This window comes from Lagopus muta, chromosome 19, assembly GCF_023343835.1.
Source record: "Lagopus muta isolate bLagMut1 chromosome 19, bLagMut1 primary, whole genome shotgun sequence".
NCBI lineage: Eukaryota > Metazoa > Chordata > Aves > Galliformes > Phasianidae > Lagopus > Lagopus muta.
Window position 1 is genome coordinate 6,580,569 of NC_064451.1, and position 14,919 is coordinate 6,595,487.

At 54.5% G+C, this 14,919-nt stretch overlaps 2 protein-coding genes across 2 annotated transcripts in view; one reads left to right on the forward strand and one right to left on the reverse strand.

Annotated features, from left to right (window-relative positions):
* Nucleotides 1-1,022: 1,022 nt before the first annotated feature.
* Nucleotides 1,023-6,343, forward strand: BARHL1 (BarH like homeobox 1). The gene is made up of 3 exons (XM_048965660.1): nt 1,023-1,913; nt 4,630-4,852; nt 5,967-6,343. Exons 1-3 carry the CDS (start codon nt 1,481-1,483, stop codon nt 6,259-6,261), a joined length of 951 nt encoding a protein of 316 aa, XP_048821617.1. The 5' UTR covers nt 1,023-1,480; the 3' UTR covers nt 6,262-6,343.
* A 4,707-nt stretch (nt 6,344-11,050) lies between these two features.
* The window catches only part of DDX31 (DEAD-box helicase 31), a 42,556-nt gene continuing 38,687 nt past the window's right edge, over nt 11,051-14,919 (reverse strand). Inside the window, exon 20 of the mRNA XM_048965647.1 lies at nt 11,051-11,483. Coding sequence (XP_048821604.1) covers nt 11,330-11,483 — 154 coding nt within the window. The 3' untranslated portion in view covers nt 11,051-11,329. The remainder of the gene's footprint in view (nt 11,484-14,919) is intronic.

Here is a 14,919-nt window from a genome sequence, read left to right on the forward strand (position 1 = left end):
GGGGCGGGAGGGGGAAAAGAGAAACTGTGCGGGGCGGGCAGCTCCAGCCAGGCCGGGGGGTTCGTTGGAGGGGTAATTGCCGAACTGACGGCAGCGCCGCCGCTTCGGAGTTCGGCACACGGTGGCCCCGCGTTTGCTTTTGCAAAAGGCTCTCCGCCCGTTCGCAACGGATTTCAACGAATGGATTCAACGAAAACCGCGGTTCCGAAGCTCAGCTCGGGCTCAGAGCTGCCGCCTCTGCGTTGAGGCTTCGGGAAGGGTTTCAGCACTTTTCCTCACCGTTCGTTTTTTTTTTATTATTATTATTATTTTGTATTTCGAACGCTCAGCAAAACTTTCCCTGCTCGGAGCGAGCGGCGGAGCAGTTAATTGCGGGGAGGCGAGCAGAAAGCAGCAACCCTCCGTGTGCCCCCGACCCCCCCGCGGCTAATCACCCCATTAAGAGCCCCATCAGCGCCATAATGACAGCAAAGAGGGCGGAAACCGCCCGGAAAGCGCGGGGACACGGGCGGCAATTAATTCGCGTTAATCAAGCTGCAAGGTGTCTCCGGCGGGGAGTGACAGCCCCCGAAACGCCTCGCGGCCAATGGGCGCGTTCGCACGGCTGAGGCGAGGGGGGAGCGCAAGCCGGAGCGGCACAAGTTCATTTCGTTCTCCTTTTTTTAATTGTTTAATTTTGTGTTATTTTTACACCGCCCCCCCCCCCACCCGGCCCCCACCGTGGGGAAGCCGCTGTCCGAGGTGCTGAAGTCGGTGTGACTCCGGAGCTGTCCGAGGTCCTGAAATTGGCATCCGGAGTGACTCCTGGTCGCGGTGCTGACGCTTTGGCTCCGGTTTGACTCCGGTTCTCCCACTTCCCCCCCCCCTTCCCGCCCCCCGGATCCCCCCCGGCGCTGTCCGAGGTGCTGTCGGGGAAGGGGGGCGCCGCGGCGGCCCGAAGGCTCCCACCCCCTCCGCCCTCCCCTCGCCCTCCCCGTTGATTTCTGGATCATTAAGTGGTTAAGGCGCTGCGGAGCCCTCACTATCGATCGCTGCCTCCCCACCACCGGCTGGCAGCCCCCAGCCCCGCGGCTCCGGGCAAGGGTGGGGTGGCCGGGAAGGGGCCCCGGGTGAGGTCGGGGTCCGTTCCTCCCCCTCCCCACCCCCTCGGCGGCCAAAGTTTGACTCTGCCTCCCTCTCCCCCCCTCTCCTGTCTGTCTGTCTGAGTGCAGCTGGGCGCGATGCTGAAGACGGAGCAGCCCTGGATGTAACACGCGGCGCCTCGGAGAGCCCTGCAGCAATTGTTGCCCGGATCTCAAGCTGAACTTCGCTCTATTTTTTTTTTTTTCCCTTTTAGATTTTTTTTCCTTTTTTTTTTTTTTTTTTTTTTTTTTCCTTTCGCTTTTTGTTGTTGTCGTCGCCGTTATTGTTAATTACCAACCCGCTTCCGCCGCGCCCTCCCCGCCAATGCCTGTGTGAGCGCCGGCACCTCGCGGGGGCCATGGAGGGCTCCACCGGCTTCGGGATCGACTCCATCCTCTCGCACCGAGCCGGCAGCCCGGCCGTGCCCAAGGGGGACCCGCTGGTGGGCGACGGCCGCTCCCCGCTGGAGCTGAGCCCCCGCTCGGAGGGCAGCAGCGGGTGCCCCTCTCCGCGTTCCCCGGAGGCGGCGGTGCGGCCGGGCCTGGACGCGCACCTGCAGCCGGGGCAGCTCTCGGCTCCCTCCCAGTCCCGAACCGTCACCTCCTCCTTCCTCATCAGAGACATCCTGGCCGACTGCAAACCCCTGGCCGCCTGCGCGCCTTACTCCAGCACCAATGGACCTCACGGCGGGCAGGAGGCGGCGGGCAGGATCCCCACCAAACCCGGAGAGGACTTTAGGGAGAAAATGGAAAAAACCACCAGCAGCTCCTCCTCGGACTCCGAGTACAAAGGTAAGAGCAGCGCAGCCTTTTGCGGGTCCCCGGAGATAAAAGGGTGGGGGGAACCGGGGTACCCCCGAAATTCGAGCGGCACCAACTTGGGGAAACTTCGGGAGGGAGCGATGGGGCCGTGCGCGGCGCGGGGCCGGGGGCGCCCGGGGGCTGCGCAGCGCCAGGTTCCGCGGACAGAATTCGGTTCTTTCGTTCCTATCCGCGGGGAGAAAGGAAGGGAGAACCGCCAGGGGAAAAAAAAAAAGCGAGGAAAATACAAGAAAAGAAATAATAATGCTAAATGAAATAATCACGGGTTTTGCCGGGTATTTCCCCTGCTCCGGTAAGAAACGAATAAGAAAAGCCGGCGAGGTTGGATCCGATTTGTATTATCGGTGTTACTCCCGGTGTTGTTTTGGAGATGGTTCGGAAAGGAGCACGGCAGCCCCAGGGCTGCGGGGAAGCGGCTGCGGCCTCTCGGGCCCCCACAGCCTCCGTCCGGGCCGGGAGGAACGGGAGCAGCACGGGGAGGGTCGGCATCGACGATCGCCCCCCCGGAACCCGTTCCGCCGGCAGCCCCCGTCCTTCTCGCTCTCATCGCCCCAGCAAAAAAAAAAAAAAAAAAAAAAAAAAAAAACCACATAAAAACAACACTTCCAACCGGAAAAATTGTAGGGCCGGGGGGGGGGGCGGCCCCGAAGAGCCCCGAAACGCCGGGGGGCTCCTCGTTGTGATCGAGGGACGGGGCCGGGGCTGGGAGTGAGCGGGGGGGGGCAGCGGGGATCGGCTCCGGCGCTGCGAAGGGATCGAAAACGGCCGCGATCCTCTCCGCGGATCTTGAGTTTGTTTGTTTGTTTGTTTGCTTTTTTGCTGAGGGGGGGGGGGGGGGGGGGGGGGGGAAAGATGGTTTGGTTTTGTTTGGTTGGTTTGGTTTATAGTTTTTTTTTGTTTGTTGGTTAGTTGTTTCTTTTTGGGGTGGGGGGGAAGATGCTGTTTTTGGGGGGGGGTTTCTTTACGCTTCCTGAATTCTCCCCCCGCAATTCTCGCAGCCTTTATCCCTTTTCCCCAAAAAAGGGCCGAGCCTGGAAAAAGCGAGAGAGGAAAAGAGGGAGGAACGGAGCGGGGCCGTCTGCAGGCGGGGAGAGAGCTTAAATGGGGGGAACCCTGCTTAAACAGGGGAGAAAACACCGCTGTCATGGGGGAAAAGCCTTAGTTAAACGGAGTGAAAACTCTGCATACATGGAGGTAAAAACCCTGCTGGAATGGGAGAAAGCCTTAAAAAACAAACAAACAAACACAGAATAAATACGTTTTAACTAGGATTAAAAACAGTGCCCGATTGGAGTTGAAAGTCTTCGCGTAAATGGGGCAGCAGAGGAGGGCCGCAGCTCCTCCGACCCCTTTTTGCCACTTCGGACATCGCCTTTCCCGGCCAACCCCCCGAGTTCGCGCACGGAGGGGCAGCGCGGGCGCCCAGAACCCGGAACGGCCCGAACCCCGCAACTCAGATCCGTGCTTTTCTCCTTATGGCAGCTCGGAGCGGCCGGGGCACAAAACACGGAGCCGCCCAGGGAACTTTTTTGGGAGCTCCAGGGGGGCGGATTTACTTTTCCCGGAGTGTGGTGGAGAAACTCCGCCAAACTTTGGGACGGACCCGGACCCCCCATCCCCGCTGCCCTCATCTTCCTTCCCCCCCCCCCCCCCCCCCAGCTCACTGTGCCCGCTCGGCCGGAGCGGAGGGTTCCGGCTGAAGGCTTTCGCTCCCCGGTGGCTCAATTAACGGGATTATTGTCTTCCTACAGAGAGGCATCAGCTCGCGGCCCGCGTAGCCCCGGCCCCACCAACCCCCACCGCCGGGAAATTTAACATAAACCCGCAAACACCCGCGGACGCCGATTTCTGCCACCTAATCCTTCGGGAGGGGGTGAGGGAGGGCACGGCGAGCACCAACACGGACTCTTTCTTCCTTTTTTTTTTTATGATTATTTTGTTTTCTCTCTGTTCATTTTAAGCTTTTTCCCTCCCCCGTTTTCTGTTTTTTGGTTTCTTTTTTTAACGTATGTTTTTCCTCTCTGCTGTTTTCCTGGTTCTCGCTGATGTTTCGCAGCGTAAATCCCCTCCGGTGCGCGCAGCACCGGTACCGAACCGCGGCCCCCGACCTCTCGTTAGAGGCTAAAAAACGGCCCAAGCGGGGTCATCCCACAGCATTTCGTTGTGAGGCTCCGGAAGGCCGAAGGCTCCGGGCCCGGAGACTTTTCTCTCTAAACATACGTTGCCTCAGCATCTTTATTTTGGGGTTGGGTTTGTTTGGGGATTTAAAAATGGTTTAAATAGAAATTAAAAAAAAAAAAAAAAAAAAAAAAAAAAAAAAAAAGGAAAAGAAAAGAGATAAAAGGAAAGGGGAAAAAAAATAATAAGGGAAAGGAAAAATTAAAAAATGTGGGAAATGTATTTAAATAAGGAAGAGAAAAAACGACCTGCGGGGTTTGCTGCCCGCCGGGCGGAGCGGCGCAGTTGGGGCTCCGGCGGCCCAGGCAGCACCGCACCGCAACGCAACGCAACGCGAGGCCCCGCGGATTCGAATTGAGGGAACTGCGGGACAAACGCTGCGGGAATCTGCGCGGTGCCCGAACTCTCTGCTCCCGTTTGTTGCTCCCGCGCTTTGCCGCTTTCTTCTGAGCGCCTTTCCATTCCCTTCCTGCCCTGACTCGGCCTCTCTTCCTTCCTCTCGGCCCAGTGAAAGAAGAAGGGGACCGGGAGATTTCCAGTTCCCGGGACAGCCCCCCGGTGCGGCTGAAAAAGCCTCGCAAAGCCCGCACCGCCTTCACCGACCACCAGCTGGCCCAGCTGGAGCGCAGCTTCGAGAGGCAGAAATACCTGAGCGTGCAGGACAGGATGGAGTTGGCCGCCTCCCTCAACCTCACCGACACGCAGGTGAAAACGTGGTACCAGAACAGAAGGTAAAAACGCACCGCTCGTCCCCTCCCGCCTCACCGCGCCGGGCCCCGTCCTGCCCCTCTCCCGGCCCCGCAGCCCCGAGCGCAGCGGTTCTGCATCCCGCCCCGCCCCGCCCCGCAACCGGGGGGACGCGCACCCCCAGCCCCAGCCGGCGGAGAGCAGCGGGCTTCCAGCGAAACACAACAGCATAACACATCGGCCCATTAATAATAGATACCAATTACTGCTTTGGGCATCAATAATTAACACCCCTTACAGTAATTACACAATTATTATTATGATGAATAATTTACCGGGGGAAATAGGTTTAGCGCTTCAGCGACGAAACCGTAAAAGGGTTGAAGACATTTGACGTCTCCGACTGATTCACCCAGACGGCCCTGTCGGCGCTGTCCCCAAACCCGACGGAACGAGGGACACCGAGCCCCCCCCGACCACTCTCTCCCTCCACATTTTAACCCTCTCCCCCTCCGATTTCAGCCCCACTTCACGCTCTGCAATGCCCGGCGGCTTTGCCAACCCGTCGGGGCTTTTAGGCGGTGTGGGGACGGCGCGGTCTATGCGTAAATTTAAGAGATATATACGTACACGTACACACGCACCCACACATACAGATCGCAAACGAATGCACAGCACCGACACCGCGGTTCCTCCCGGCAGCGTCACTCCCGACCCCAGGGGCGGCCCGGAGCGCTCCGCGCTGATTTAGGAGAGCTGCGGTGCCGGTTCTGCGCATCGCCCCGCGGTTCGGTGCCGGCGGAGCTGCCCGGTGCGCGTCCCGCACGAGATGCACCAAACGCGGTGCGGGATTCGTTACCCGCGGGCTGCGCACCGGGAAAGGTGGACCGTATCGGTCGCGGTTTGGAACGCAGTGATTTGTATCGCGGCCGCTTTAGGGCTCCCGTGCCTCCGGGCTGCCCGGGGACAGCTAAATCCTCTCGTCCCGTTAATGAGGGCTACGTCCCTCCATCCCATCCCATCCCGGACGCCCGGGGATCCAGCAGCAAGGGAGCAGAGCCTGAGAGGAGGATACGCAAGGGCGGGGGGAAGAACAGGGAGCGTCCTTCCGAGCATCCCCATCCCTGACCCCCCTGTCTCGGCTTGTCCCCCCTCCAGGACCAAATGGAAAAGGCAGACGGCGGTGGGCCTGGAGCTGCTGGCCGAGGCTGGCAACTACTCAGCCCTGCAGAGGATGTTCCCCTCGCCCTACTTCTACCCGCAGAGTTTGGTCTCCAACCTGGACCCCGGCGCCGCCCTCTACCTGTACCGCGGACCCAGCGCTCCGCCCCCGGCCCTACAGAGACCTTTGGTGCCCCGCATCCTCATCCACGGACTGCAGGGCGGCAGCGAGCCCCCCCCGCCCCTACCCCCGCTGCCCGGCGTTCTGCCCCGGGCCGCGCAGCCCCGGTGAGCCCCGGCCCCGATCCCCGGGCGTGGGGGGGGCCGGAGAGGGCCAGCCCAGCCCTGGGGCCTCGAGCAAGCGAAAGACTCCCGCTTCCCCCCTACATATAAATATATATATATATATAAACGAGACCCCCCCCCCCCCCCCCCCCCCCCTCCACACACACACGCACACACCACCACCTTTTTTTAATATATGAAGTACGAAAGAACAGAAAAAGCCGCTCCCCCCCCCCCCCCCCAACCCGGAGGCTCCGGGACTGCGGCCGCTTTACTCCGTTGTGCCCTCGGGGGGCAGCGATGTGGGTCCCTCCCCAGCCCCCCGCCCAATCCGAGGCTGCACCGGGGGCACGGGGAGGGGCTGCCCGGGGGGTGGGGGGGGTTGGAAGGCTTCTTTCCAAGCAATTGCCCGGCCCGACCCCCAGTACGGCCGGAGCCGGGGAGGCCCCTCCCCAACCGTCCCGGCTCCGCTCCGGGATCGGGAAGAACCAGGGGGGTACCGAACCCCAACCTCCGCCGCAGCGACACTTTGGGAGCTCCGTAACCGGAACAAAAAATAATAATAATAAGGAAAAAAAGGGAAAAAAAAAAAAAAAAAAAAAAAAAAAAAAGGGGGGGGGGGGGGGAAGGAAAAAGACCAAAAAAAGAAAAAAAAAGAAACAAAAAAAAGAAACAAAAAGCGGCGAATGTAAATACGGTGCGCAAAATGTATATGAATTATTTATTTGTGAACCCTGAGGGCGTATTTGTGTAAGTGATGCTTTGTCCGTCTGTATCCCGGGGCCGGCCCGGCCGGGGCGGGGGGAGCTCGGGGGCAGCTCCCGCTTCCGTCCCCCCCTTTTTTAAATGTGAAAATAAACTTCTTTACACACGAACGGCTCCTGCCTGCGCCGGGCTTTCTGCCCCCCCCCCCCCCTCCTTGGGGGAAAGCGGGGTTCGCTCCCACTGCCGGCATCCGCCCGGTGAATTATTAACGCTAATCTTAAGCGTATAATTGCCTAAGTGCTTTAAATGATCGCTTTGGAAAATGGATTGTTTCCACCCTTGAAAAGTGTCGCTCAGATGGTTGAGGCCGTGGGCCAGGCAGCTGCTCCGGGACAGCCGGGCAGCGGCTCTCGGGCTCCGGGAGCCGACAGATGGGCTGCGGGCTGCGGTCGGCCCCGAACCCCCCCCCGCCTCCCCCCCGAATCAGAGCAAAACTCCGCGCCTCTCCCCGCCCCGTCCCCGGAGCTTTGGGTTGGGGGCTCCGAGAAATGCGCGGCCACGCTCCGAGCGGAGAGCCCCGGCTTTTGTGGCCGGAGCGGATCCTTTGCATGTGAATGGGGGAGTTTGGTAAATCCCCGAACCTCGGCGAGGAGGAAGAATTGGGGGGGTTGAGAGGGCAGGGGGGGGGTTTCTCCCAGCTCCGGGTTAATGAAGTGGGAAAGGAGTCTTTCAGAGCGCCCTGCAAACAGCCCCCTCCGCGGGCAACAAACCCCGTCCCCAATCCGACATGGATTGACTTAAACCCAGGGGATAAGTGCTTTAAATTAATCTCATTGAATAAGAATGAGGCCCAAACAAAACTCTTTAAAATCATATTAAAAATCGATCAAAGGACAACTTGCAGTGGGTGTGCTTTCCGCGGGGCGAAAGGGAAGGCGAGGAGCGGGCAGGCAGCCTTCCTCCCATCCGCACAGCAGGAACGCGAATCAAAGGAGCTATCTAAGATTTAATTGTCCTTGTAGCCGCGGCTGATTCCTCCTCCGACATTAACGAAGTACAAGGCTTCGTTACACGTCGCTAATTGCGGTATCCCAATTTGCCTTTTCGCATCTGGAAGGGTGGTGGGTTCGAGGGACCTCCCGGCAGCCAAACAAAGGCAGCTCCCAAAGAGAAAAGGGTTGGGAGAGGTGCTGTGCGCGTTGGGCTCTGCTCTGAGAGAGGCATCGGCTGTGGGGAATCTTAACAGCCCCCGTGCAGACCCAGGACCCCCAGATTCATTCCTGACTGCCGACCCCACCTGGCCCCATAGCCTCAACCGGGGCATGGGGAGCAGGTGAAGGCTGAGAGCTGCTTTGCCAACACACTGAGAGACACACAAATGGAAGGAAACCACCAGAAGTGGTTTTAGCTGCTGTTTTACTGTTCTGTCTGAATGCAGGCGATGCTACACCAAAATGGAGAGCTCAGAGCTGCTCCAGTCCCCTCACCGTGCTGATGGAGGACATAAACTAACATAACAGAGAGGTTCTGTTGCTTTCTCCCCTGATCAGCGACCTCAGCAGCAGGGCACAGGGTGCCTGGTGTCTGACTGCTCAGCTGTGCCCTCCACATTGAGGTCCCTGTTCTGCTTTTCCCTCTCCCAAAGCTTCCACACTCAGGGTGCTTTGGCTGCAGGGCAAGGAGTCCGGCCTGATGGAGCATAGGACGTGAGCTTCCATTGCTGGGAAGGACAAGGAGCCAGAAGGAGAAGCAGCAGGGAAGGCAAACCCACATTTGCAGAGGAGCTCAAGGAAGGCTCCATAGTGCCACCGTTACAGACCCAACTTCAGGCTGCAGGACAACCAGGTCCTGCTTGTCACCACCACCAGAACCAACCTGCCTGAAAGCCAACAGTCACACGAGGCCATGCTTCCACTGAACACCTCAGTGAGCCAATCTAACTCCTGAGCTCTCCAGCCCAAACCCCACAGCACGCACACATACCTCAGCGCTGCGTCCAACCGCGCTGCCAGCGGAGCTCAGCCACACCACCATGCAGCTCCTCCTGGTCTGGGTGCAGAGCTGCAGTTTGGCCCCATGTCCAGAGCCCTGGCTTGTTAAGGGGGTGTTGAGCACAAATGAACTGCAAACAGGTAGCTAAGTTCTAGCTGAATTAGGGGAGGTACATGGATAAAGGCAGCTCAGAGCAGAGGGCTGCTTAAGTGTAAATAAGGGCAGAGTTGCTGCCTCAGCTACAGCTTTCTGCACTTTGGCTCTGAAGTTTAAGAGCAAAAGAGCTGGGCTTAGCTTCAGGTGAGCCCACCACCTCTAAGACTTTCTTTTTCCTGTTAACAATCTCCTCCTCCTTTCCCTAACCATCCCGTTAACCCAGAGCCCCCTGCTAACAAAGATGAAGCTGAAAAAACATCATCATGTTATTCATCACTGTTCATAACGTTCCCATGCCCACTTCATGCCAGCAGCACTGCAATGTCCTGGAGTCTCTGATGTGCTGATGGCCATGGCTGCTGTTACTGTGAATTGACCAATAGTCTCCATTGACTCGTATTTAACAGTGAGCCAGGAGCTCAGGTGCTCTCCCTTCATGCACAAGATCACTTCTTTCCAAACTTGCTCTCTGCTTTGCCCTCTCTGAGTCATTTTCATCCTCAGGGGTTTCTTTTCTGTTTTCTAAGCTGACATTTGGCTTAGACCTGATTGCTCTGCCAAGCAGTAATCACAGAGTCAGGTGGGTTTTGTTCTTATCTTAATCTAATAAATATTATTAATTTTTCTCTCTCTCTACAAAAATACAATTAATGTTTTGCTTGAGTCCTTTTAACATCTTTCTTAAGCAGTCAGAAAAGTGCTGCAGTAAAATCAGCGTTCTGTTTGGTAATTGCCTGGGAGGAAAGGAGAAGCATTTTGGTTCTCAAGAGTTGCACTCACTTGAGAAATTAAATACTTTCGGACTGATTTATTCCCTCCTACAGCCTTTAGCATGACTCACTACAACCCAACAGCAGGTGTCCTCAATTCTGTATTCACAAAGTGGGTTTTGTTCTCCTGACTTTGTCCCCTTTTGCTGCTGGATTGGAACCCCCCTCTGGCCCCATGTTACACCGATGGGCTGCGCTTTGTCCCCAGCCTGGAGGAAGGCTCAGGACTGCTGGGAGCAGCATGGTGAGGTGGGTGAGCACCTGTAGGGCTTTGCAGTCTCCTGCTTGGAACCCTGCTGGCCCCACACAAACTCCTGACCCACCGGAGCTCAGTCTCCCCATGCTGGGCAACGGGGAACGAGTGCCATCCTTGGTGTGTTCAGGATCACACCGTGTCCCTTTTCTCAGTCAGTAGTGGCTGATGAGAGAAGGAGGAATGAAGAAAAAAAACCCCAAAAAACAACACATGGTAAAAGCACAAAATGAAAACTGTTGGCTTGGGACACACTGAAATGAAGCACAGTGCGAGGCCTAGCCAAAGCAGGGAGAACCTTGAAAGCCTGGCTTAGCAGTGGGAAGCGTTAGCAAGGCTCTGCAAAGGCTTTCATGTTCAGAGAGGTGAGACATTTCATACATATTCTGCATTTCATAATTAGGGATGACAATACGCTGCAGGCAAGGAGAAGTTTGGAGATTGCTGGATTCCACTCTGGCTCCTTCCTACGGTGACAACGTTTGTTCCCAAACTCAGACTTTTGACATGAAGTTCTGTGCCCATGAGCTCTGCCCCAAAGGGACCGTGTGTCATCACACTGAAGAGCTCTCCACAAGCAGACCAATTTCACTGAAACTGGGGATGCTGCTGGGAGGTGGCAGCATTTGAGTAACGGTGTCCATGGGCAGCTTCTGCCCCCGTGCACAGAGGGAAGGTGGCAGCAACTCTGTTACCTGTAACAGGAGCAGAGTATCCTCTTGGACAGCAGCAGGGGAAGCAGCAGCCTCCTCTCCCTCCTCCTAAATGTGCACCTTGAACACCTTCTCCACCACTGCTTCTCTGGCTAAAAATAAGCAAACAGGTTGTAGAGTGTTTCTATGGGTCCTTTACATAGGAAAGTCTCCTTTCTGAACACGCTTGTCTCACTCTGAGGTTACACAGACACCACATTTCTCAGAAAACCATAATTAAACTCTTTTATTTTTCTTGCAAAATATCACCTTAGAAACAAGCTGCATCCTCAGGAAGCCACATATAATTGTAGCAGTGCAACAGGACACGTCTGGATTCAATTCCATTTGGAACTATGGGATAAGAAGGAGGAGGTCAGCATCCCCAAGACCCCTCCCCATTTTGCCTGACAAACTGAACCACGTCAGTCAGTCTGGCAGACCAGCCTGACCTCTGGCTGAGGTAACTCCAGCAGGTTGTGCAGCAAATGACTGGGAGGTCCTGGCTCACACTGGGGTCTGCTGGTCGCCAGTTTTTCTCTGTTTTTTCTTCCTCTTCTTCTTGACCTTGGATACACCACTGTCCATCCCACTGGAATATTCAGATCGCAAGATCTCAGCCAGGCGATGTTTGCCACGAGTCTTCTTGAGAAGGTCAGACCTGGGCAGGAGGAAGAGAACAGGAATTAGATTTTGCTTTGCTCTGCTAGGTGGGTTACTTATTTTACAGCTGTGGAAAGTGACATTTGCGCATTAGCAGAAGAACAGCTTCCTCTTCTTGAGGCTTGATTTGAAATTCCGTCTCATGCAAAATTAGATATTGTTGTGACAGGTTTTCACAAAGGTGGCAAAATATCATGCCGTTTTTAAAAGCAAGCCTTTGTTCTGTACAAATGCTCTTGCAGGGGTGGTGGGGAGAAGGAGGGAAGGTTGTGCTGAAGGCTGATGAATTAGGTGACACAGCAGTTTGAAAACTGTAATAATAATGGAAAAGACTAAGAGCTCTAAGACACCGAACAATGGAAGCATTTTACAAACAGAGCTGAAATCCATAGCTTGAAAGCAAAAATCCCAAACAAACAATCAACAAAAAATGATTTCAAGAGTGTAACACAGCAGACTCTTCCCTTGCACTGTCCTGCAGACATCACATGCACCTTGCAGCACTCCCTCTCCAGAGACCAGCTTTTGCAAGGGAAGCCACATTCTGCCCAGCCTCTAAACTCCGACGTGGATCTCCCTGCAGCCCTAAACTGCCAGCTATAAATATAAAAACCCCACTCAGCATTTTTCTACCACAAGTTCTGCCACTGTCCTGCTCTGTGACCTTGGGCAAATTTCATCCTTGTTGCTGCTCCCTCCCTCTTATCTGTCTGAACTGCAGCCTCTTCAGCACAGGACCACTGTTCCCAACAGCATTCCCACAGTCCTGGGCACGAGGGGACACCCACAGCTATTGGGTCTGCACATCCCACTCTTTGGTTTATTGCAAAGACCAGAACCAGATCTCAAACCTTTCCTGAGAAGTAAACAGGAGCCCACCTAAGTAAATGAAGGAAGACAACAGAAGCTCCATATGCACTCCAGCACACATCATTAATAACACAGGGACCTCAGCAGTCCTAAAGGGTGCAGCCATACAGCACTGCCCCTCACAGCGCCTTCAGGTGTGCAGAACCATGGTGGGGACCACAGAACCTTGGCTGCAGCAACAGCTGAACTCATTCATTAGGCCCAATGCGCAAGGAAGGGAAGGGAAGCAAACACTTGGCTATCTGGGATATCTGCTCGCCCCTTTTCCACATCTCATTTTCCATCCCTGTGTAGTTCCCACAGCTGGACTGCGTTCAAGAGGAAGGCTCTGAATGGTAAGAAGGATGGTGTGATGATTACTTCTGTAAGATGGTTTCTCTAGCATATAAAACCTGGAAGACAGGGGAGAGAAAACTGCTATTTTTGGTGCAGCCTCCATTCTCTCACTAATTTAAGACCCAAACTCTGTGCTGGCAGAAGGGTTAGAGACTGGACATAGCAGAGAAATAAGGCACACAGCCACTGCCTGTTTTGAAACCAGAAGAAACTAAGGGAAAAAGACAGAATCAGCTCCAGTGAAGCAATTATGCTGCTGGTAAAGCCCTACCTGCAGTACCTCCACAGATGCACCTTGTCAAACTGCCTTCCTACACCTACATGGCACTGCTACACAGAGGGGCTCAAGGGGGTGCAGGCACAGCACCAGTGCAAGATGTGCCCTCAGCCACCCAGCAATGCTGGAGTAACTTTGTAGGGTACCTCTGCAGCTGCATTCCCTGCCCAGACCCCTCCATCACTTGACAAAGTTTCTATTTGACATTTTTGGTGTGTCCCCAAGTGTTTACTACAGTAATTCAGGGTTACCAAGCAACAGATCAGTATACTCAACAACATGGAACTATCTGCTGCAAAAGGACAAGCAATCCACCAGTAGCTGCCAGGCTGAATTTCAGCTCAGCAGGGAGGTTGTCCAACACTTTATTATCAATCAGGTGAAATCATTGTCCAATTAGTAAATCAATACCTCCTGCTGGGGTGATCAGCTGTACACCGAAAAATAAGGATGTAGGAGGGGGGGGGGGGCAAAAAGAGAGGCTTGCCCCTCTAACGAGTGCCACAAAAATCAATGGAGCTGTGCTGTGGAACCTGTGCTGATCACTGAAAGCAGAAAAACAGCTGTCAAGGCCTCGATTAACCACAAGATGTAAGAGGCACCAGCAACAGTGACAGGCTGTAGTGACAGCATGCAGGGAAAGTGCACCAGGTCAGGATCCTCGTCCAGATCCTTAACCCTGCTGTGCTGCTGCTAACTGTGCATTCCCTTCTCTGCTCAACTGGCCAAAGTCTCCAGGGCTCTGCTAAAGGAGCCAAGCTAACAAGGAAAGGTGCCCTGTGGTTATGACACAAAGCCCAGGAGAATGGAGAGAGACCTCAGCACTCAACTCTGAGCATCCTTGGGCAAAGTATTTAACCTCTTTGTCCTTCGTGTCCATTCTCCCACCTCATAACCCAGGATGTCTGTATTTCCCAGTTGCCGAGGGCTGGAGTGATGCTAATTGAACAGAGCTGTGTGGCAATGCCTGGCAAAAAGCTTCACAGAACGGCTGGAAACGTAAGACATTTGCAACACAGACAGAACCCATGTTCCCATCACTGGATAAACACATGGATTGTCAGCATCTCTTTCTGTGATCTCATGTCTAGATATCATGCTGTATTGAGCTCTAATGAGAACACATCATGTTGATAACGGGCAGAGAAATCCACAGCCCTTTAAATTCCTCCTTCCAAACCAGAGTCAGTGTTTTGGTGGGGAGCTACAAGACACTGAAACGAAGGGGAGCTTGCAGAGAAAAATAAGAAATAAAAAAAAATCACTAATGATTGACCATCTCGATGTGCTACGGTGCCAAGATTTCAGCAGGGCTTAAAGGAGAAAGGAAGGCTCAAATGGATGAGAAAATAGCTAGTTTTATTGGCTGGGGGAAAGCAAGGCAGGAATAGAGAAACCGTAACTCAGAAAATGAAACAGTCCCAATGTGCACATTAGGAGCAACTTATCCCTGCACACAAGTTATTTGACTTCCCTGTGTCACTGTCTGCAGTGACCAGCTGCCCAGCCTTCCACCCAAAGGAAATCCTAACAATTTTGGATTGCAATTCCTTTCAATTCCATAATTCAATTCACTGCTCTGCTTCAGAGTATCATAAAAACAAAACAAAAAAACATCCACGCAGATCTTTGTTGACATAAAAAAACAAGCAAAAAACCTCCTAACATGACTGCAACACGTGTGTTCAAATCACAGAACTGCTGAGGCTGGAAAAGAGCACTCAGATCATCCACACCAACCACAACCCATCACCACCACGCTTACTAAACCTCATCATGGATGGGGAGATTCTCACACACTCAGGTGTGAAAGGACCGAGGGACAGTGCTAAGAAAAGGACTGAGCATCTGAAGACATCTTTGATTTTCATGCCAAAATCCCAGTCTGTGCATCACAGTGACATATCTGCCTCACTGCAGAGTTGAATCGCAAGCTGATCTCTCAACTAAA

Excerpts from the sequence above, each read along its gene's own strand:
- BARHL1 (XM_048965660.1), top strand. The coding sequence starts at position 1,481 with ATGGAGGGCTCCACCGGCTTCGGGATCGACTCCATCCTCTCGCACCGA. Across the intron at positions 1,914-4,629 it reads CTCGGACTCCGAGTACAAAG|TGAAAGAAGAAGGGGACCGG; the intron begins GTAAGAGCAGCG and ends CTCTCGGCCCAG. Across the intron at positions 4,853-5,966 it reads ACGTGGTACCAGAACAGAAG|GACCAAATGGAAAAGGCAGA; the intron begins GTAAAAACGCAC and ends TCCCCCCTCCAG.